Genomic DNA, 20,575 nt, shown 5'->3' with positions numbered 1-20,575 from the left:
GCACTGATTTAAGTTATTTCACAGCCCTTTTTCACTGCACAGTAAAACCTCTGTTATGCCAGAATCACGTTTGTGTGTGCTCTGAGTGGCAGGCTGAGCACATTTGAGCTTGATGGGTAAGATCATCCAGGACAGACAGAAGCAAGATGTTTTTAGTTGATATTTGTGGTTATGTTTGCAGTGCCTTGAACATGACCCATCACTAGAGAAATGTGTTTGGACATTTTGTGCTTCCTCACAATGCATGTACTCAGTTGTGTAAGATTTCAAGCTTGCAGTGTTAGTTGGGCACTTAAAATTATATGCCTGCGTACACCCGTTCTCAGGGCTAAACAACAGTTCAAAACTGTTAGCTGTGTAAAAAATTGTTCTGCAGCAGGGTTGAATCACAGGAGCATTTTTCAAATGAAAACTCTGCTCTGCTGGGCAGAGGGATCCTAAACGTTAGCTACCCAAAGAGGCGTATAATTTTGCACTTGTAGCTAAGGTTTGATTAGTGTTACCATTGTAAATCTGTTTGCAAAGTCTATCATGCCCATGACAAAGGGCAAGGCCCTGGGTTTGGAGGAGCAATTTTGATGCAAGGGCTTTTCTCTGTCGCAGAGTGATCCTACCTCCACAGTCAGGTGCTGGGCAACCCAAGGGCAGCATGTGGCACCCCAGTAAATTATCTCTCTTTGCACATGCTGAGCCACTTGTAGGCATAGAACCTTCAGCCCTTCTTTGAGATGAGACACACACCCAGCACTTCATCTCTTCCTCTGTTTTCTGGGCTGTGTGTCCAGATCTTCATCTCAGTCATTACTTCTTCTGTAAGCTGGATGCTACCATGACCTCTGTGCAGATCTTACAAGAAGTTATTGCAATAAACTATCGTAAAATAAGAAGCTGCACTGAAGGGAAACAGGAGACACGCGGATTTGTGCATAGTTATAGTGTCATTTAAATGAGGGTCCTGGAGTCATGCAGAAATCTTTGATGGGGTGAGGATGCTGTCAGAACAAGACTGGGAGCCAGAAATTGCCTTTCAGGCCATGTCTTGGCCTTATGGCCCGACCATATTTGCCTCCATTTCCCCATCTGTAAGTGATGGACACAAATTCATAGGGAATTCATAGGGAGTGTGTGGACTTATTAGTTGATGTTTGTACAGTACCGTGAAGATGAGAACTGTGATCTAAGTTCTTATTGCAAGAACTGCAAGCAATTCACATAGTAAAAATTACATTAGAGCTATGTGACACCCCCAAAACAAGGAATTAAAACCAAGCTGATGTCTCATGGATAACTTGTACAGTTATTCTATTTAGGAACAGTTCTGTTGACTGCTTTTTCTCCAATCTTTCTTTTTGAGCACCAAAGTCACTCAGAATAGGTTGCTTATTAGGAGACTGTAAAAGAAAAAAATAATTACAATATATGAAAAAATATGATTGCTTGAGGTGGAGATAGTCCGTTTTCTGAAATGTTTGTAGTATTGTAGTAATGAGGTGAAAGGGCATTCAGGATATGGGCTGAAGGTGTCCAGTTGCATATTGGAGTTGTTTTGGAGGGCTATCTATACACAACTGGTATAGCTCATGAAAACTCCAAAAGCATCACTACATCAGCTCTTAAGTGTGACATCTTTGCTGGGTTTCTTTCTCATGTTTACAGCTTGGTTTCTATTAGGCCCTTTCGTAGTTCATGGGAAAGCTGGGATGATGTCCACTGTGCTTTCACCAGAAGAGATCACATTTTGCTCAAGTATTCAGTTTTCATGTCAGTGAGGCACCAGTGCAGTAATTTTTCAGTATTTTAGGCAGAGCTGGGGAATCTGTTTCCTTGTCCTTGTTTTCAAGGATAATCTGTTTTCTCCTAATGCCCTTCTTTTTGATGTCTTTCTAACAGTGGTTTGATGCCTCCTAAGCGCAGTCGAGGAAAACCGGCTCTTTCTCGGATGCCCTTCGTGGAAGGTGTGAATGGAGATCCTGATTTCAGTGGCTCAGGTGAGAATTGCTGCACAGCACACACTGCTCTGGTCCCACCGCACTGTAGGGCTGACATCCATCTAAACCAAAGGGAACACATCCCAAAGCACACCAGGAACCAGTCCTGGACAAACTATCCAGGTTTTATGATCAGGCTGCTGACCTGCCTGGGCATTATTACCTGCTTTGTTACAAATTTAGGTTATTGCATAAAAGATTTTTCCTGCTTTCACCTTTGCTGATTGCTTATGCCCAGTCTTCTCCTTGGAAGGATACTTTCTGGTGGGCTGGTGTGTGTAATGTGCCTGGCACTGTCTTCTCCTGTTTTGGGACTAGTTCTCTTTAATGATGCTGCAATATGAAGAGTTAATTGTAAGAGGGGTCTCTCTGGAGATGACTTCATAGCTGTTCCCTCTTGTATTGCTTGCAAGGTCCTCATAACAAAGTTGTCTTTGTCAAACTGTGCTATATGTCTATAAAATTGTCACACTCCTCACTTGTCACTACCCAAGGCACTATACCATTCTTTCAGTGCTCACACAACCAGATTCTTGTCTTTCTTATGGTATGTCAACAATAGAGTTATTGCAGGTCTGTGCTGAAATCAGAATTCAGTTTTGATGCCCTGGAATGCCCGTACCCTTCTGTGCAGCTCCCGAGTGCAGGCTCTTGTCATGGCTCTTTGAGAACCATTATTATCCTGGAATTTGTGTGTTCAGCAATCTTCTTTGGAGATAAGCTTACAGAGTGAGGCTGGTAACATAAGAATTAGGCTCAGTGAGGCAATTCTGTGTCTTAGAATATAAATTCATTAATGGAAGAATATGTCTGGAATGCAATAGTTGAGAAGCACATCAAATCTGTCTTGACAGGGTGCTCAGTTGGGTTGTACTCAGCATTTTCTAAATTCAATTTTCAATGCCAGTTGTTTGTTCAATTTCCAGACAGCAAGCACTACTTGTTATAAAATTTGCATTAATGAAGATTACTCCGTTTCCAGGATCATGAGCTGGTAGATTTCATGTGTATGACCAAATCCATCTCTTGTATAGCCATTTGATTTCAGTGACTTGATTGGATTAATATTTCCATATTGAAGAGTACATGTGAAGCTACATGCATGCATAGACTTGGACCCATGATTTAAGAGGCTGTGGCTTTATCTTAATGCTGAACATGACTGTACTGACAGAGCATAAAGAAGGCTGGAGCTCAGTGCACACTAAATTTTATCATAAACTTACTGCAGATGAAATGTGTGTCATATCACATCTCATTTGGCCACCCAATGCATATGGGTACAAACAATAAGTGGCTTTCCATTTTGTTTTGTCAGAGGTTTTAAGTACAACAGTAATTCAACTGTTTTAGCTGATTGCTACTGAGACAACGCAGGCCATCATGCTTGGGTTAGATGACAGTGTGGTTTCTTGTGTTACCATAACCCTTTTGCTAGTAATAGCCCTTCTAAGCTGTGTGTCCTCCTGTCCCTTAGGCAGAACTCTCTTGATGTCCTTTGAGAGTCAGGCTGAGCTGGAGCCCTTGGAGCTTGTGTGGGCCAAGTGCCGTGGCTATCCTTCCTACCCTGCCTTGGTAAGTACCCTGCTGTTCTCTCGCAACCTGTACCTGCAGTGCAGGTAGCCCAGAACACAGTGCTAGTGTGCAGTGTAACCAGACAGAAAAGGAAAACTTCCCAAAATAATGCAATATGTGTTTTTTTTCTTTCTCCTTTGCACAGTTAATTTTCCCTGTGCTCATTGTTTCAGAGCATTGCAGAGAATTTATAAAACATTGGCCTCTCATTGTCAGGGATAGGAACTCCCCTTCCCTTCCCTCCCCTCCCCTTGCCTGAAAGTAATTAGTACTTTTGGGATGAGAAGACGTAAATTTTATAAATGCAGGCACCATGGTCCACCTGGTGTCTTAAGTGCCTGCACATTTTCCTGTGTAGTGAGTACAATTCCACATGTAGGTGCCCTATCATATGTATCCTCTTTCAATAACCATATGTTTGATTTAAATATGAGAATATATTCGTGTGCATTTGCACCTAGTCCCTTGAACAATAGTTCCTTAACATTTATCTCTTTGGAGATAAATATATCTCTTTGTTTTTCTATAAACATGAAATCCATAAACCTGTCTTCATTGAGCACCATACTTGGTTTCAAAGCAAAACATGGCATGCAGGTGTTGCTAGGAAGTGCCACTACCACTGCAGGCATTTCAGTGCTTGTTAAGTGGTCAACAGAGATTGCTGAAATAAGGATATGAGTAAGGACATGAGGTAGGCTAACCATGTTTTGTTGTTTCTGCTGCTTTTAAATATACTTATTGAGGTATGGCTTTTCCTGCCATCTCTGCTTCATGTAATTTCCATGTGGCTGCAGCCATGCCCTTAAGTACCTTTCTGTTTCGGATGGCAAGGACAGACAACTCTTGTGACTGCTGACAAATTGTAAGGGCTAAAAGAAAGTGGCCATCACAGAAATTAGAGGGGTCTCTACATCCAAGCAGCAGAGCTGTGAGACTGGGCGTAAGCTGACACAGTGTGCAGGCCTGGCTGTGACTGAGCACAGTTCTGATGCCATAAAAAATGGCGGATTCTGCTGGAATTGTGACGCTCATCTATACTCTTACTCTAAGTGGGAGCTCAGAGGAGGGAACAGCTGTGGATCTGCTAGCCATCTTGGCCAACCAAAGCATTTTTAATTGTCAGTGTGGCTACAGCCAGAGTTAAACTGTGGTTTAAAATGTATTTAGCCACTGAGACTGCCTCCAAAAAAGGCTTTTTTTTTTTTAATAGCAGCCTGTTGTGGTGGTAAAGTGTCCTTCATACTACAGATGGCCAGTGTCAAAGCCAATCTACTTTTTCAAGACCTTAGGAGGCAAAGAAGAATAGATGGAGTATTGCATCCACCTTTTGCTGTTTTGTTCTCCTCCTGTGATCACATAGCACAATTTGGACACTGGGGAGAATTGATGCATCTGTTGTTACTTCTCTTCAAAATTACTATAGTCTGTGTTACCCTAGCTTGATGAAGCCAGCACTGCTTGTCAACTCTCTCAGAATATTGGGCCTGATTTTAATCTAATAGCAGTGTAAATCTGAGCAATGCCACTCAAGTCAACTGGGTTGTTCCAGAATGGAGCTGTTGTGAAATCATGTTATGCCTGTGGAGTACAGCAGTCTTGTTACATTTATTGTATGATTTTGAAGTGAGGGAGGGAGATCTTTGCTGAACACAACAATACTGAGTTTGTACTGAATTACCAATTAGTGTAGATGCATCTACAGCCACACAGAACCACATATTTAGATCCTTTCACTTTTTTAAGATTGGATGCCTGACTTTCGAACTGACTGGCTTCCCTTCTACAGGGGAAGGCTCGAGGACGAAGTTTTTTCAGAAAGAGCCACTGAAACATAACAAGCAATTTTGCTTACCATCCAAAGTAGACTTATTTGTCTAGCTTGGATAGACTGAAAGAACAGAAAAAAAATGCCTTCTCTTCATTACTTGAAAGGATTTTGTTCTTAAATATCCTTTCCCTGTGTCACTAGATAATCGACCCCAAGATGCCGCGTGAGGGTTTGCTTCACAATGGAGTCCCCATCCCTGTCCCGCCCATGGATGTGTTGAAGTTGGGGGAGCAGAGGCAGACAGAGGCAGGAGAAAAGCTCTTCCTTGTCCTTTTCTTTGACAACAAGAGAACCTGGTGAGTGTGTGCAGACAGGCCTGTGGTGAGTGCTGTTGCAGAGAAGGAAGATTTAACATAATCTTTGATATATGGGAGCACACAAGGATTATGATGATGATGATATTATGTGTAAATTGGAGAATTTGAACATGCAGCAGTCAAGAAGAGTCTAAATAAGGAAGACAGCCTGCTTTTCCCGGCCCAGTCACACAACATCTCACAGTTCCACAGTGAACAGTCCAGCATCCTACACTCAAGGGTCACATCACAAAGAAAATACTGAGGCACACTGAGATTCAATTTGCAGCAAATTACAGAGAGCACTTGACTTTAAAACACTAGCAGACTAAGCAGCCTGTTCCAATGCTGCACAAAAGATTTGCCAGAAATTTCCAGGGTAACATTTTTAAAATGCTGAGTTTATTTCATATTTAGACTTGGCTGATTTTTCAGAGGTGCTAAGTACCTGCAGTTTTCAAATCAAGACCTTTGTTTAGGATGGAAAATGTAGGTGTAAGCATGTAGGTTCAAAGCAAGTGAAATATCTCAAGGCCTTTGTTGTTCTGCTTCAGACAGACTGAATCTGCTGATTTTAGCATTAATTGCCAACCATGCTCACATGGTAACAATAAACCACCCAGATGTAATAAGTCATAAACAAGTGAAATGCCTTAAAAATACTAAAAAGACTCTGAAATCTGTGTATGAAACAATGGGAAACTTGTAAAATTGGAGAATTATACTGGAAGAGGAAGAGGTGACAGCCACATGCTGAGCCCACTGAATTTACCACATGGGAACATGAACCACGCAAATACGCTGTCACACACAGGAGTGTGCAGCTGGGATCACAGATTCAGAGAGCTTATACTGCAGACAGAGCAGATGCTGGACTGTTGGGATGCTGTGGGAACAGAAGATAGATGGGCTTGCCTTCCTTCTCCTGCCTCTATAAAATAACGTATCAGGAATTTAAAAAGAAGCCTTGTTTCAAGAGCCCTTCTCCTTAGTCTCCTGAGGAAGGTTTTTGCTGGCATTCCTGGAAGAGTAGTGAAGCATGAGATCAGGGAAGGGCCAGAGGCTGGAGGAAGGAGGTGAACATTGCCCAAAGGTGGTGTCAGGGCTGGAGGGAAGATACACTATTGGGAATAGAGCAGAGCCAAACACATAGTGGGGTAAAGCAGCAAGGGAGAGGGTTTCCCCTTGCATTTTTGGGCTGCAGCAGTGTTTTATGCAATCTAAAGAGATGGAGACAAGGTGCAATGCAGGCAAAGGGAAAGTGTATGCCATCTGCTTGGGAAGTTGAGGAGTATTTCTGTGTTCTCTGGGGAAAAGAGGTGTCAAGAGACAAACTCCTGAGGCTTTTTATTAGAACACTGCATTGTTTCACTGTTCCTGATTACCGGAACTAGTTGATACGGAGCATGTTCCTCAAAGAGGTACTAATGATTTTTAGCAGAAAATCAATGGCAGTGCCATGCTCTAGTCATCATTTTGAAAAACCTAAATCCAAGCTTGTAATTGAAACTACCTTTCCAACAAAAATAAGCATTTCCTTGGCTTTGCCCTGCTCTTGTTGAATGTTTATGTATGCTGTATGTTTACACTCTTAAGTGGCCCCTTAGAGCCTTGTTAGTAGTTTGTGGGAGGATAAGGCACCTCAGGAAAGTCCTAAATTTCTACTGACTTCAATGATGTTGCAGAAGGGTCACAAACACTGAAATTGTCCCTCATCTTTGTGGTGAAGATAAGCTGAGCTGCCCTTCGTCGCCCATGTTGGCTGGCTGGGAAATGCATTGAACTGTGCTAGCAGTGGCTGTGGCTGAGTTCCTAGGGGCTGAACTTCATTAAGAGAGATAGGTGGCATGTTTCTCAGTGTACTGGTTAATCTGGACGCAATAAAAACCTGCTACAGACAAGGCATTTGCAATTTAAGTCATCCATTGGGGTTAGCCTGGGCTTCGGACATGTCAACTGGAAGTTGCCTGGTTTTGGGTGATACTCAGAAAGTTGTACCCACCTAACCTCTAATGCTTACAGCTTCTTGGAACAAGACAGAACTTGCTTGGGGATAAAAACTTACTTTCCACCATGGAAGCCCCTGTATTATTTTCTGCTCTGTGGAACACAGGGATTTCCAAGTTTCCCCTGTAGCTCCAAGGAGCATTGAAAGCCTTGAGTAAGGACTCCAAGGAGAGAGAAGACTGTGCTTGGAAGGCATTTTGGCTACAAGTGGTTCTTCTATGTCAAATGCAGGCATTTAAACATTTGTAGCATCACTGTGGGTGTTAATGATAAACAAATATATTACATAAGTGTAACTGCTCCTGGAGAGGAGATAACAACCAGTGACTAATGGCTGCTGAGATATGTGGAGAAAGCTTGAGGAGCTGGGGTACTTGGCCATGTCCTGGAAACTCATGGGAGAATGTCCTTGGCCTGTAGCAGCCATGCAGTACGAATGAGCCAGGTACACTGAAGCAGTCGCACCCCTGCTGATTGCTCAGGTATTGCAAGGGTGAGAGGCCTCCAGGTGTTTGCTCTTCTTTCCCGGTTTTCTCTCTTGATACCCTTGGTGACAGGTCTTTGGACTCTCTGCTGCAGGCAGTGGCTTCCACGTGACAAAGTCTATCCCCTTGGTGTTGATGACACAGTGGACAAGTTAAAGATGATGGAAGGACGAAAAACCAGCATCCGCAAGTCTGTGCAGGTGGCATATGACCGAGCCATGATCCACATGAGCCGAGTGCATGGAGACCATCCCTTCATTACATCCAGTTACCTGTAAAGGATTGGGGTGACTGGACCTTGTTTTTCCCCCAGACCTCATGCTCACTGCATTGGCAGAGTGGACCATCTCATGCACTGACTGGCAGGGGAACACCGTTCCCGACAGCTTTCAGCAGTCCTCAAAGTACCCTGAAATGTGCCAAAAAAACCTTGTCCAGCTTCTTTCTGAATGTGTCTGCTGAAGAGCTGGCAAGAGATGGAAATGTGTAGTCTGCAGGGCTGGGAGTAAGGTAGTTAGCAAAAGCTGACCGGTGATAGGAGCCAAGGTGAGTTGATGCAGTGAGCAGAGTGCAGCACTTGGATGTTTGGACCTCATGCACCCTCCCTTGCCTCTGCCTCCCCTGTGCTGCTAGGGTTTGTAAGTCGTCAGCTAGCGTGGAGTAGTTCCTGGGAACCTGCCACCACTGTAACAGAACCAGGATCCTTTACGGAAATCCCAACTTGACTTTCTTGTGCCAAATTTACCCAAACCATCATTGGCCTTTTCATTTTTTTTTAAATGATATTGTCCTATCATATAAAAAACCCCACAAAATCATAGCTGGGAGTTCACATTATGATCTTCCTGCCTATGTACATAGTGTTTTCACGTTTAGATTTCTCTCATTGCCTTTAGAAAAACTTGAGATATATCGATGACCTTCCCCCCCTTGCTGCACACAGTTACATGCACAGATGCACAGAGCTTTAAAGATGAAAAGCAGATTACCTGATCTGTATGTATATGTATGTCCTAGAAATTTATTTTGTATCTATGAATCTGCTGTTACATTTCATATCATGAGTGTGCAGTACGGAATCTAAGCAAGGATAACTTCCTTTTTTTAAGAAGTAAAAGTAATTTTGAAGGTGTCTAAGTAGAGTTGAAGCAGCTCTGCAGGTACTGAGGTTGATCAGGGTTGGAGGGAGATACATCTTTTGTGTTGGTTTATGCACATTTGGTGTAAGGCTCCTCTTTCTTTCTTCTCTCTTTTCTGTCTCTTTAATGTTTTCTTCTGATGCAGTTCGGGTTGAAACCAAGTGCTAACGAAAGCACACAACCATTTTGCCATTTTCCCTTCTCCCATGCAGACATATCTTTTCCTTGGCGTGTGGGTCTCCAGCATTGTCATTCATCCAAAGCCAAGTAAACCCAACTCTGCAGACGATCCCTGTTGTTTTGTTTGCATTGCAAAACACAGGGACAAACTGATGTCTGGAAACTTGATGGCAAAATCTTTTCTATTAACCAAGGACTTTATGATTTCTCTGATCTGTTCTGTTGCTTATCTCTTTTTGCTTTCCCGTTTTCAAGAACCAAAGGTGCAAAGTAAGATTGTAGATTGAATATCACTTTGCTTTTTAACTCAATATTTTTAAATTATTTTTAACCTTTTCATACTGAAGAGAATGATAATGAATAGTGGGGAGTAATCACTGCCATTTCTATTTGGTCTACTTTTTTAAAATGCCACTTCTTATACACTGGGGCATGGAACCACATTTGAAGGAATTTTAAGATTCCTGCAACATATAGAGGTAGGACATAGGTTTGTAAAAATACTAATAGTGATAATAACACCTATGGAGTGTGGCTAGGGAAGGATGTTGTGTATATAGTTGTAAAATGTTCTAAATTATTCAGACCTATTGTCACTATTCTTGAAGTCCTCAGTTGTGTTGCTGGGTCTTTTATATGCATACAGTGTAATTTATTTAAAGGAACATACACTTTTCTAGGTGGTAGCTCAGCTGTGGACTTGTGACCTGTGTATATGCTTTAAGGTCTTGGGAGGTGTTTTTTTTCGTGTTTGTTTGTTTTGATTTTTTGTTTTGTTTTGGTTTTTGTTGTTTGTTTTTTTGTTTTTTTTTTTAAATTACATTTTAGAATTTGAATTGGCTAACGTCCTGCTGTTGCTACGGAACCTAAATGTTACTGTCAGTCTGCTGTAAAGCACAGATTGCTCTATTTATTGTAGAAAGTGAGTTTATTTGATTTCTAGAATTGTTTATATCAGATGGTATAAGAGGAGTAATAAGAAAATCTATGCTTGTAAAGAAAAGAAAAACCTAATTTTACCTTCTATAATCTGACTGTCTGAGACTATATTTTCTCTCTGAGAAATAAATGTTCTAATGTATGAAAAAAACAAAAACATTACCCTCAAGAAGTGTTCTTTGTTGCTAGTGTTGTCCTGAAATCTAGAACTTACTGTGATGGCTTTTAATCATCTCAGTTGTCCCAGATGCAGGTGGAAAGCCTGCAAAGAGCAATGGGGAAGTGAAACACGAAGTGGTTTCTTGTCCTTGACCATCTCCTGGGGATGAGGTTGTTCCCTGTGCAATGGGTGACAGGGCTAGATGCGGCAGGGTGCGATCCCACCTTGAGCCCTGCACAGCAGCGTGCTGATGGGGAAGCTGGCTGAGAGCCCCAAAGAGATGGGAATTGGCAATCTGGGGCTTGAATCACATCTCCTGGTGGTGCTGGACCAGGGATGGTGGGACTTGGCAGCAGATGGGATGTGGAGGCAGCAGGACAGACCTTGCAGCTGGGTTGATCCCTGTCGCGTGCCTGGGGAGAGTTTCTCATCTCAGCATGGTTCTTGCATTGTCTCTCTTCCCTGAGATGCACTTTTCCTTCCCTGCACAGGTTCATGTTCCTGCAGGAAGTGGTGCACTGCAAACACTTGCCTGACCCACACAGCTCAGTTGATGGTTGGAGTTGTGTTGATGTTTTTGCTGTTGGGTTTGGTGTTGGTGGGGTTTTTTTTGGTTTGTTTGTTTTTTTCTTTTGTTTTTTAATTCATGTTCAACTAAGGACCACCAGGTCTGTTTCTCAGAGAAAACAACACAAGGTACACACAGGCAAATGCCTGAGAGAAACAACTCCAGGTTAGGAAAGATTTCTTGAGATACTGTTTGGAGTTTTATTGGCAACAAGGTTGTGCCTGTCACATGCTGGGCCCCGGCCTCGCTGCCCCCTGCTTTTTCTCCACTGGAAACAGAAATGGAAAGTAGAGGGACCAAGAGCCTCCGCACCAAGACAGCCCTCATGGCGCAGCAAGAGTGCTGGGAGAAACCTAAGGTAGCCCAGATTGGGCCTCCTGCCCAATGCCAGCACCAGTGCTGGATCCAGGATTATTCCTCCCTGTAGAGTCCTGCCAGCCAGCACTGGCAGGTCTCCACCCTGCAGTGCTCAGAGAGGCACTTGCCAGCAGCTGATGAGCCTGGATACCCTGTTTCTTGGACACAGCTCTGCCCTGCTTCCTGCTGGGAGCTCCTATCCCCTCTTACCACCCAAATTCTGTCTGTAGGGGATGCCTTGAGATCTGTATTTCTATGGAACCTCTTCCTGGCAGACCCAACACTGCAAGCACATACTGGGACAGACATTACCTGCAGGTCTGAAACACCCCCCTACCTCCAGAGTGGTCCAAAGCCCTGTGACAAGACAGTCAGGCATCCTTCTCGGGCATGGAGAGGATGGGGAGAACAAGGGGTGCACATTATAAATATAAAATCTGCTACAAAGAGAAGACATATATTGTACATCTTTGACCCATATACACAAGAACACAATATACACAGAAGACCCCGGAGGAGTGGGGGCTTTGTAAGGAGCTTTTGGGAGATATTGCTCCCCTACCAGCCCCGCCCTGCACCTCCCCCACACACTGGAGGGGGCTGTACTCACAGAACATCAGTCACCAAAAGTTCCATCAAGCTGGCACGCATAATTCGAACTGTATGTGGATGGAGTGCTCATCACCCCTGTCATGCCTGCCCTGCTGCCCTAGGGGAGAGGTAGGTGAAGAGGATGGAGAGAAGGAGAGAGGGCAGGCACGAGGGACTCTCTTGTGAACCCACAAAGTGCTTGGGGTCTCTGGACCCTCGGAGCGAAGGTAGGCCCTGAGAGAAACTTCTTGCCCTGCCACCCTCGTGGGGAAGGATTTTCCGGCCAGGCAGGTCTCTGATAAGGCATTTTCGTCTGGGAGATGGCGCAAACGGTGTCAGAAGAGAGAAAGGAGCAGATGGGGTAGCGCACGTGGTGCAGGTTAACGTGAGGCAGACAAGCCCAGGACAGGGAGCGGAGAGGACAGAAAGGCTTCATCTTCAGCTCTGGTTTATCTGTAAACCTTCCCTCCATGGTCTCCCCCAGCCCCTTAAGGCCTCCCTTCCTGGCTTGAGCCTCCAGCACGGTGTAAAATACTGACAGTCATCAAAATGGCACATCCAGGCGCATGGAGTGGCAGACAGGCACACGTTAAGAGTTAAGAGTTGATGTGAGCTCTGTACAGCAAGGATCAGCTCCCAGCTGGAGTGTCCAAGGACTTGGGATGACAAAAATGCCACAGTGATCAGATCGGGCCAGGACGACGGAGCGGGCACGGGAAAGAGGAGTGAGTCAAATCTGGGCACCTATCGGCGGTAATGATTGGGGGCATCTGCAAACATGTACTTGAGTCTGTAGGCTTCAGCGAGCAGGAGTCCAATTTCTTCGTTACCCCAGTGTATTGTGGGCAGGTTTTGTAACAACATCAGAAGGCCCTGAAAGAAGGGAAGATGCTTAGTTTGGAGAGGTTGAAGGCAGAGTGCAGATCCAGAGCAGGCTTGGGGGTGGAATGACCAGAGGCAGCAGCTCTGGTCACCACACTCATAGGTCTGAAAGGCTCAGAGACAGCATTAAGGTGTGCTTGTGTCTAGATCTGAATCAGTGAAGCACCTCAGATGCCTCCAAGCCCCTTCAGATAAAGGGTGCTATTATAGGCTTACAGCTGGACACAGGAAGGCAATCACTTACTGTGATCAGAACTCAGGTGCAGGGAAGAGCTGGTATGTGATGTTTGAACTGTCCAACAGTTCAGTTCTCTGTCCTTACCACTGAGGCTCAAAAGTTACTTTTAAGGAAAGCTCCTGAGACCAGATGATCTTGGAGCCAGCTCTGAGATGACAGCTGACTGTCCACATTGGGCTCCCAATTAGAGCAATTCCCTCCCCTTTACCCCCATGGAATTATCCTCAACTTCAGTGTCTTACTTGGAAGTCTTCCTCATCTAGGATCTCCTTCCGCCACTTGATCAAGAAGGCAGCGCAGACATACAGGTGGAAATGTGAGAATCCTTCTGGCTCCGACTGTGGAGAGCAAAACTCTGGGTCAGCTCCTCCAGCTCATCTGGAGAATGACTTCCCTGGATAATGTCCTACTGGGTCACCCATCACCCAACTCACTATAAATGTCCTGGGGCCACACTGCTTTGTTTCCCTCATCTCCCCAGCTGGTGCCAGAAGACCTCTGTCCTCTCATGTACAGGGAATCGGCCCCACAGTGACATGCCCAGCAGGAAAGTCAGTGGAAACCTGTGTACCTGGTAGGTGTCCCAGAGGCGGATGGTACAGCGAAGAGGCAGCTCCCTCATAAGCAGGTTGTTCATCCAGCGAAAGGCAAACTGCAGGTATTCGACCTCGTACTTCCTAAAGTGATTATGTACCTGCTCTGAAACAGCACATTTCACTTACACATCTGGGGACCACAGTGCCCCAGCTCCTGAACACTGCTCCGAACACACTGGTTTTCACCCACTTCCAGGCTGAGACCTTTTTCTGCCAAACTCCTCCACTCCTCACCCTGTGCTACCCAGCCAGCAAATCCTGTCACCAGGAAGTTTTTGGTTGACCCCACCCTACCATGCTTCCATATGTGTTGTAGGCAAGTGTCTACCCCTGCCCTACTTACAAAGAGAGTACTACTTAAAAAGAAGGCCTCCTGCTGTTATGACAAAAGAGCCAACATGATCAGGTTTCCCTGTCACCTACCATCGATCCGGCTGACTAGCTCCTCTAGAGCTTTGACTTTCTTCTGGATCCCCGGCTGTGCAAAGGTATAGTTGTCCTGTGGGGAGAGGCCACAAGTCAGAAGCAGCAGCTTTAACAACAGCTAGAAACGATCAGAACCAGATCACCACCAGTTCGACAGGGAGATGAGACTGTCATGAGCCAAGGAGACATGGCTCTTGAGCACCAGGATCACCTGCATGCTGTGAAGTCCCTAGTCAGGACAGTGCCATCAGCACCCATCTCCCCAGGATTTTACTAATGGATTTAGCTGAGTGAAGTAGCAAAATCTCCCTAATGCCAGAACGTGCAGAACACTCACCCAGACAGGGAGAGAAGACAAACACAGCTACCCCAGCAAGGGAAGAGAAATCTCCATGGCCCCAGAGGCTCACCTGTATCCCATCCAGCAGCTTGCTCATGCACCAAAAGCTATCAGCTTCGATGCTCCGTAAAACATCCTGCGACAGGTTTGTCACATCAAAGTTTTCCACATCCTCCTCTGCAAAACAGAGAGCAAAGAGCATCAGGAAGATGGGGGACACCAGGCAGCGCATGGGACAAACAGAGGGGCTTTATCAAGTCAAAGCATTGCAAGAGGACTACAACACTCTGTGCGTGTGAGAGGTATGCTTGGGACTGATCGCAGTACCCATGCACTGACCTACTTCTCCAACTCAGGTGAAAGGCCAAAGAATCCCAAAAGACTTGTCAGCCATGACCTGAACCCAGCCCAGCTCCCCAGGGAACTGTGGGAGGGATCCCACAGCACTGCCGTTTTTGTCATCCCTTCTGGAGTGAGGGCTGTGCATGGACAAAGTTCTGGCTTATCGGAACCCCTCGAGCCAGAGTGCATCTGCCCTGAGTGACAGCAGGTCTCTGCCAGCTGGTAGCACCACAGGGAGAATTGGGAGAGTTGAAACCTTCACCGCAGCCAGAAACTAGGGAAGGAAACATTGTCCTTGGCTTGAGGCAGCACAAGGGAGCTCAGTTCCCGTTCTCAGTTGGATTCATCAGCATTAACTCAGGATTAAGCACAACAGAGGCACCTAAAAAGTGGCTGCCAACTTTGAGGACTCATGAGGAAGAACTGCCAAAGCTTCAAAAACCTCTACAGGAGAGCAGGACTATCGGGCACAGGTGCGAGAACCCAAAGCATGCAAACTTCTCCCTGGACAGCAAAAAGACCCCGAGTTAAATCCAAAAACAGCAGGAAGAAGTCAGTTCGCTTTCTGAAACTCTCAGCTTGAGAAACACACCTGTACTAGCAGCAAAGGACAGGAATCCTTACTTAAATAGCTTATTTTACATTCTCAGCAGGGTCTCTTTATACCTCACTCATTCCTCCTAGAGCAAGAACTGTCTCCAAGTCCAAGCTTTGAGAGCAAGACCCTCCTGCAACTCTGTATACCAGGGCTTTGCCTAAACTCCCTCAGTGCCTGAAAGACCCCATTCTCCTCCAAACTGTAATGTTGTTAAGCACATTCAAATGCAAACCCACTTTTAGCACTTTAACTTCTGTGGGGCTCAGCAAGATTATCAAACTGAAGCCAATTCAACCAGGAAGTAGAAATACAGTAAGAGGTCAAGATGCATCTCCAACCTGGCACAGGCGCTCTGAAGGAAGAACACATCACCCCCTCCTCCTGCAAGACAAGTTTTCCTCATGCCAGCATTTCACACCATTTCAAACACCATCCTCAAGAGTGCTTCAAGTAGCAAATGTAACTTACCAACATGCTCAGAGAGGAACACAACAAAGAACGGAGTGACCAGGTCATTGATTCCCTGTACATAGCCGCTGGCTGGGTGTCGAATGGCCCAGATAAACAGGATTCTTTCAAAAATCTAGGGAAGAACAAGGGAAAGCATGTACCTGCATTAGCCATGCACAAAACAAAGGCAGAAAAGCGTAACTGCTAAGCTCAGGTAGTGGAGACCATGCACTGACAGGCTTTTCTATAGCAATACAGGTAACATAAAAAGCATAAAGTCCTAGGAGAGACTCCTGTATGATCCACAGATCCCCCACATATTCCAGCGTGCTCTCAGAGAACAGGACAGTCCAGTCAAGACTCCTCATCAAAGCCTCTGCCTGAGGAAAAGCAGACTCAACTTTTCAAGAACCAGATAGCTTAATATCCACAAGACAGGGCTGCCTCTTATCAGAGCAGCATGCTTTGCTGAACATCAGGTGGAAAGCTAAAGTATTAGCACAGTACTCCCAGCAAAACATCACAGATTGGGATAGTTCCCAAAGAGTAGTCTCCCCCACAACAACCAACGTGCTATTCCCAAATTGCCCCATCCTCACGGACACCATGCTCTGACACACTGCATACGCACACTGGGCTTGTTTCCAAAGAGGACAGGTGCCTGCACCTCTTGGCCATCTCTCAAACCTGTCCCCGGCCAGGTTGCTCACATACCACTTTGCACAAAAAACGTTTCGAAGTAAAACAGAACTATCTCCTCTTCGGGTTCAAATGCCTCCAATTTGTCTCAAAACAAAAGCTTCAGGTCTTTTACCAACTCTTGGCTACATCTTGCCAAAGAAGAGATGATGTCATAACCCTTGAGCTCCAAGTTTTTCAGAAATATGGGACAAGACCAGACAGTTTCAGCAGGTACTTGCATCAGGAGCTGTGACCCAGGGAAGTTTCCCCACAAAGCTAACTCACTAGTAGAAATGCTTGTCTAACTCTACACACACGCCCCACGGCAAATGTGGAGCAGGAACTTCACTTCCCCTTACCTCCTGGACGAGTGGCTGCTGGAAGAGGGGAATGAGTGGGTTGGTCCTTGGAATGTCAATGTGGATCTGGAAAAGAGGGCGGGTTACACACACCAACTGTGCTTTCTGGGGCCACAATAACTCATCACAGGTTAAAGCGCCTCAGCGTCCCACCAAGCGAGAGCTGCACTTGCTGAGAAGCACAGTGAGGGCTATAGATGACAGCTGTACTGAGAAAATCATCTACAGTTTTATCTCCAGTCTCCTATGCTCAGGTGCAGGCAGGTGGCCAGAGCTGTGAAAGAGTTGGGGTCTGAAATTTATTATTAGATCATTTTAGGGAAAGCTTAAACTAACAAGGACAGAAACATGGTGCTTTTTCCCCAAGGAGAAGACTCCTATGAGCTACAGCTAGAGAAAGTTCTAGCATCACCCTAACCACATGGACAAGCAGTGGCAACAGAGAGGAAAGGGATATAACCAAGGCAGAAAGATGGGCAGCTGGCAGAGGATTCATACCTGTCGGTAGGTGTCTTGATGGTGCTCCTCATTCCGGGAATCGTAATACTGCTGAATGAAGCCAAAGTACTCCTCCCGCTTGCGCTGCAAAGTCAGCTTTCGACGCTCCGAGTTTGCAGGAAGATAGCCCTGCACCAGGAAAACCCATATCAGGGCAGACCCTCTTCCTGACCACAAACCATCCCTTGAAATCCTGCCAGTCAGCTGTGCACCCAGAAATATCAGGCACACAAACTCAGGAGCTGGGGAAAGAGCTTTCATGGCATTTGGCTTTCTGAGCCCGATGTCTTCATGGATCTTGGAGGAACCCAACTTCATTGGATTCACTTTCCCTCGTGAGAGTGAACCGCATATTTCCCCACACCAGTCTGGGCTTTGAGCTCAAAGAAGATGTAGCAATAACACTCCCCAATCAAAAAAACCCTAGAGCTCGCCTGTAGACCGGGCACAGATAAAACACGAGCAAAGTTGGTTATGGGACACATGAAGGTCTAGGAGCAGGTCTCTGGCTCAGCACAATCCCCCCAGACTCCTGTGTCAGAGCTCCAAGTACTTACTGAGAGGAGACGCCATGTCACAGGCCGGACCTCTCTAGGTACACCAGGCCAGCTGCATTTTCTCAGCTCATCTGCAAACGGACAGTGGTGGCAATGGATTAGATCCTAGGCACGTCCAGGCACCACTGTACCTAGAAGGAGAGGAAAGCCCAGTCTGCTCCTGCAGGCTCTGGAGACACTGAGCCACCAGGAAGGCTCCCACACTAGCAATGACTGGGCATGTGGTTCTGCTGCAAGGGGAGTAGAGATGATTTCAGCTTAGCTCGGGCACAGAACTGGTAGCTGCAGGGGCCCCAGTGGGCTAGAACCTCAGTTCTTGTGCAGAGTCCAACAGCCCCCAGTGATCCCAACCATCATATACAAGATGGAGAATGATAAGGAACACAGAGGAAGTGGCTGGAGCACATTATCATCTGCCAACAGAGTGATTTGTGCAACCATCCCACTTGGTGCAACTGCAGGTAGTCATTTTTTCCACTCTGAAGCAGACCCAATTACAACTTGATAGAGGCAGCAGGCCCCCTCTGCCTTCCTCTTCCCACCCAGAGGCACCCTCATTTTGCCACACTTACCCAGGTCTGTGTTGTGACTGGAAAGGAGCTGTCGAAACTTCTCCAGCCGCGTTTTCTCCCTCACAGTCATGGGGGGAGCACCAGAAGCATTTTGGTCAGAGATTCGGGCAACAAGTGGAATGACAGGTCGAAGGGGAAGGGACTGCTGCTTCTGAAGGGGGGTCCGCACACAGGCCTCCTCTGCAAGGACCAGATGCTGCACTGAGGTGATTGGAAGGAGATTGCACCTCTCCAACCCTTCCTCACTCTTCTAGCCACTCTCAGAGACCTGCCACTGCAGATTTCGCCCCTCTCTTCCCCAGCACCAGTAAACAGCATCATTGGCCCACTCCAATGGATCGGCTGGTTCACAGGCATCTGCTGCAGCTCTTCCATTGCTTCCCCCCATTTCTCCTTCCCTTTCTTCCTCCTGCATCCAGACACCCGGCTGCAAGTGGATCAGACTTCCCTCTGCACATGGGAAACCATGGGCAGGACACAGGTGACAAGGCAGAAGCAGCTGTGGGAATTCCAGAACTGACCATCAGATCTGCTCTGCTCTCTGCTGATCTAAATAGCAACAAAGCTAATTGCTAGTGCAGAAAGAGGAGGCAATGGGCTGCCAGCGCCACCTTCTGGTTTACTTTCACTGCACAGGCAGACAAGGCAGAGTGAGCAGGGGCTGATGATGCCCAATTCCCTGCCCAAGCTGTATCGACCTGGTGTCAATAGGACCTCATCCAGATCTTTACTAAGAGCAGCACACTCTAGGCCACAAAGGAAGCAGACAGTGAGCAAGCCCAAGCAAGAACTTAACAGATCTCCAAACTCCCTTAGCACCCAGAACATGGGATACTCTTGGACAGACATGCCTGTAGCAGGATACTGAGCAGCAGAGAATACCGAAGCATTAAGACTAGGCCGCTAAAAAATGCTTGGAGTACAGGATACTACAAGGAAGAAAAAGCCTCTGTTATGCTTACAGGCTGTGTCACAGCCTCTTGCTCATACCCTGTGAGTAGCAATAAGCACTTGAGTTCAGTGGTCAAGCAGGAGAGCACTAGAGCAGGAGGCTGCCCCTGAAGACAGCTCTTACCAGAAGTCCTGGAGAGCTGGGCCTCACTGCTGGACTTGATGACCTTGCAGTTGGTGGGCATGTCACCGAGAGTAGACTGGGCCCGCTCGGGTTTCACCCGCAGCTTGCTGTGGTTCTCTAAAACCTGGGCTGCTGTGGCCTTGGCCACTTTAGAGTTCAGAGTTTGCAAAGAGGAAGAGGAGGAAGAGAAGTCCTCATCTTCATCATCGCCGATGTCCCAGGCGTCGCTGGTACTGCGGGCAAACTCATGAAAGCTGGAGGCCTTCTTGCTTTTCATAGGCAACGCGCCGGCCTTGGAGCGGTCCTTGATGAAGCTGCGAGCCAGAGAGGAATAGTATCAGAGCCATGCCGTTACATGAGTCCATTTTGTCTCCTTTCCCCACATCCTGGCTCCAATCAGCCAATTCCTTTATCCAATTTCCCTGTTCCTCCTCCCAGACCTAAGGAATATATTAAGTCTGTTTGGGCTGCCCACTGGAGGCAGAGCTTGAGCTGCTCTGACAGCAGTCACGGAGGCCACAGTGGCAGCAGACAGCTGGAGAGAAGCCAGGCTTCCCGGCTCAAAAGGGCAAATACAATTCCTCCAGCTTTGCCTTCCCCCACCCTACAGAAAACAGGTACATTACCACCCAAAAAAAGTCTTGCAACCTGGAGAGAGGCATGTCAGAGGTTAGACAGAGCAGGTCTGCTCCCGTGGACAGTCCCAATACAGCTGTGATCGTTCCCAGCAGCCAGATCAGCCTGGTTCTTTCCTCAGGCGCAGGAGGAGCCTTTGCATTTACTTTTAAGCTACAAGAGTCAAAGTCCGCCACCCGAAGCAGGGAACTTTCACCACTACACAGCAC

General features: G+C 46.3%; 2 protein-coding genes across 13 annotated transcripts in view; one reads left to right on the top strand and one right to left on the bottom strand.

The window, feature by feature from the left end:
• The window catches only part of BRPF3 (bromodomain and PHD finger containing 3), a 34,373-nt gene extending 23,776 nt beyond the window's left edge, over positions 1-10,597 (top strand). For 7 of the 10 annotated variants that reach the window (XM_017835767.1, XM_017835772.1, XM_017835770.1 and 4 more), the window contains 4 exons: positions 1,891-1,988; positions 3,466-3,563; positions 5,536-5,690; positions 8,277-10,597. In XM_017835767.1, coding sequence (XP_017691256.1) covers positions 1,891-1,988; positions 3,466-3,563; positions 5,536-5,690; positions 8,277-8,460 — 535 coding nt within the window. In that variant the 3' untranslated portion in view covers positions 8,461-10,597. Of the gene's footprint in view, positions 1-1,890; positions 1,989-3,465; positions 3,564-5,535; positions 5,691-8,254 lie in introns of those variants that run through there. The other 3 variants (XM_017835765.1, XM_017835771.1, XR_001878207.1) reach the window with 3 other exon arrangements.
• Positions 10,598-11,988: 1,391 nt separating this feature from the next.
• The window catches only part of TBC1D22B (TBC1 domain family member 22B), a 13,212-nt gene continuing 4,625 nt past the window's right edge, over positions 11,989-20,575 (bottom strand). For 2 of the 3 annotated variants that reach the window (XM_017835774.1, XM_017835773.1), the window contains 11 exons: positions 19,731-20,044; positions 18,656-18,835; positions 18,084-18,154; positions 17,527-17,655; positions 17,029-17,094; positions 16,007-16,121; positions 14,669-14,775; positions 14,256-14,331; positions 13,808-13,935; positions 13,479-13,574; positions 11,989-12,989 (listed from right to left, as the gene is read on the bottom strand). In XM_017835774.1, the coding sequence (XP_017691263.1) occupies positions 12,861-12,989; positions 13,479-13,574; positions 13,808-13,935; positions 14,256-14,331; positions 14,669-14,775; positions 16,007-16,121; positions 17,029-17,094; positions 17,527-17,655; positions 18,084-18,154; positions 18,656-18,835; positions 19,731-20,044 (1,411 nt within the window). In that variant the 3' untranslated portion in view covers positions 11,989-12,860. Of the gene's footprint in view, positions 12,990-13,478; positions 13,575-13,807; positions 13,936-14,255; positions 14,332-14,668; positions 14,776-16,006; positions 16,122-17,028; positions 17,095-17,526; positions 17,656-18,083; positions 18,155-18,655; positions 18,836-19,730; positions 20,045-20,378; positions 20,570-20,575 lie in introns of those variants that run through there. The other variant, XM_017835775.1, reaches the window with a different exon arrangement.

This window comes from Lepidothrix coronata, unplaced genomic scaffold, assembly GCF_001604755.1.
Source record: "Lepidothrix coronata isolate B3197 unplaced genomic scaffold, Lepidothrix_coronata-1.0 Scaffold263, whole genome shotgun sequence".
Classification (NCBI taxonomy): Eukaryota; Metazoa; Chordata; class Aves; order Passeriformes; family Pipridae; genus Lepidothrix; species Lepidothrix coronata.
The sequence above is the reverse complement of the archived record's forward strand: the minus strand, read 5'-3'. Positions and strand labels throughout refer to the sequence as shown.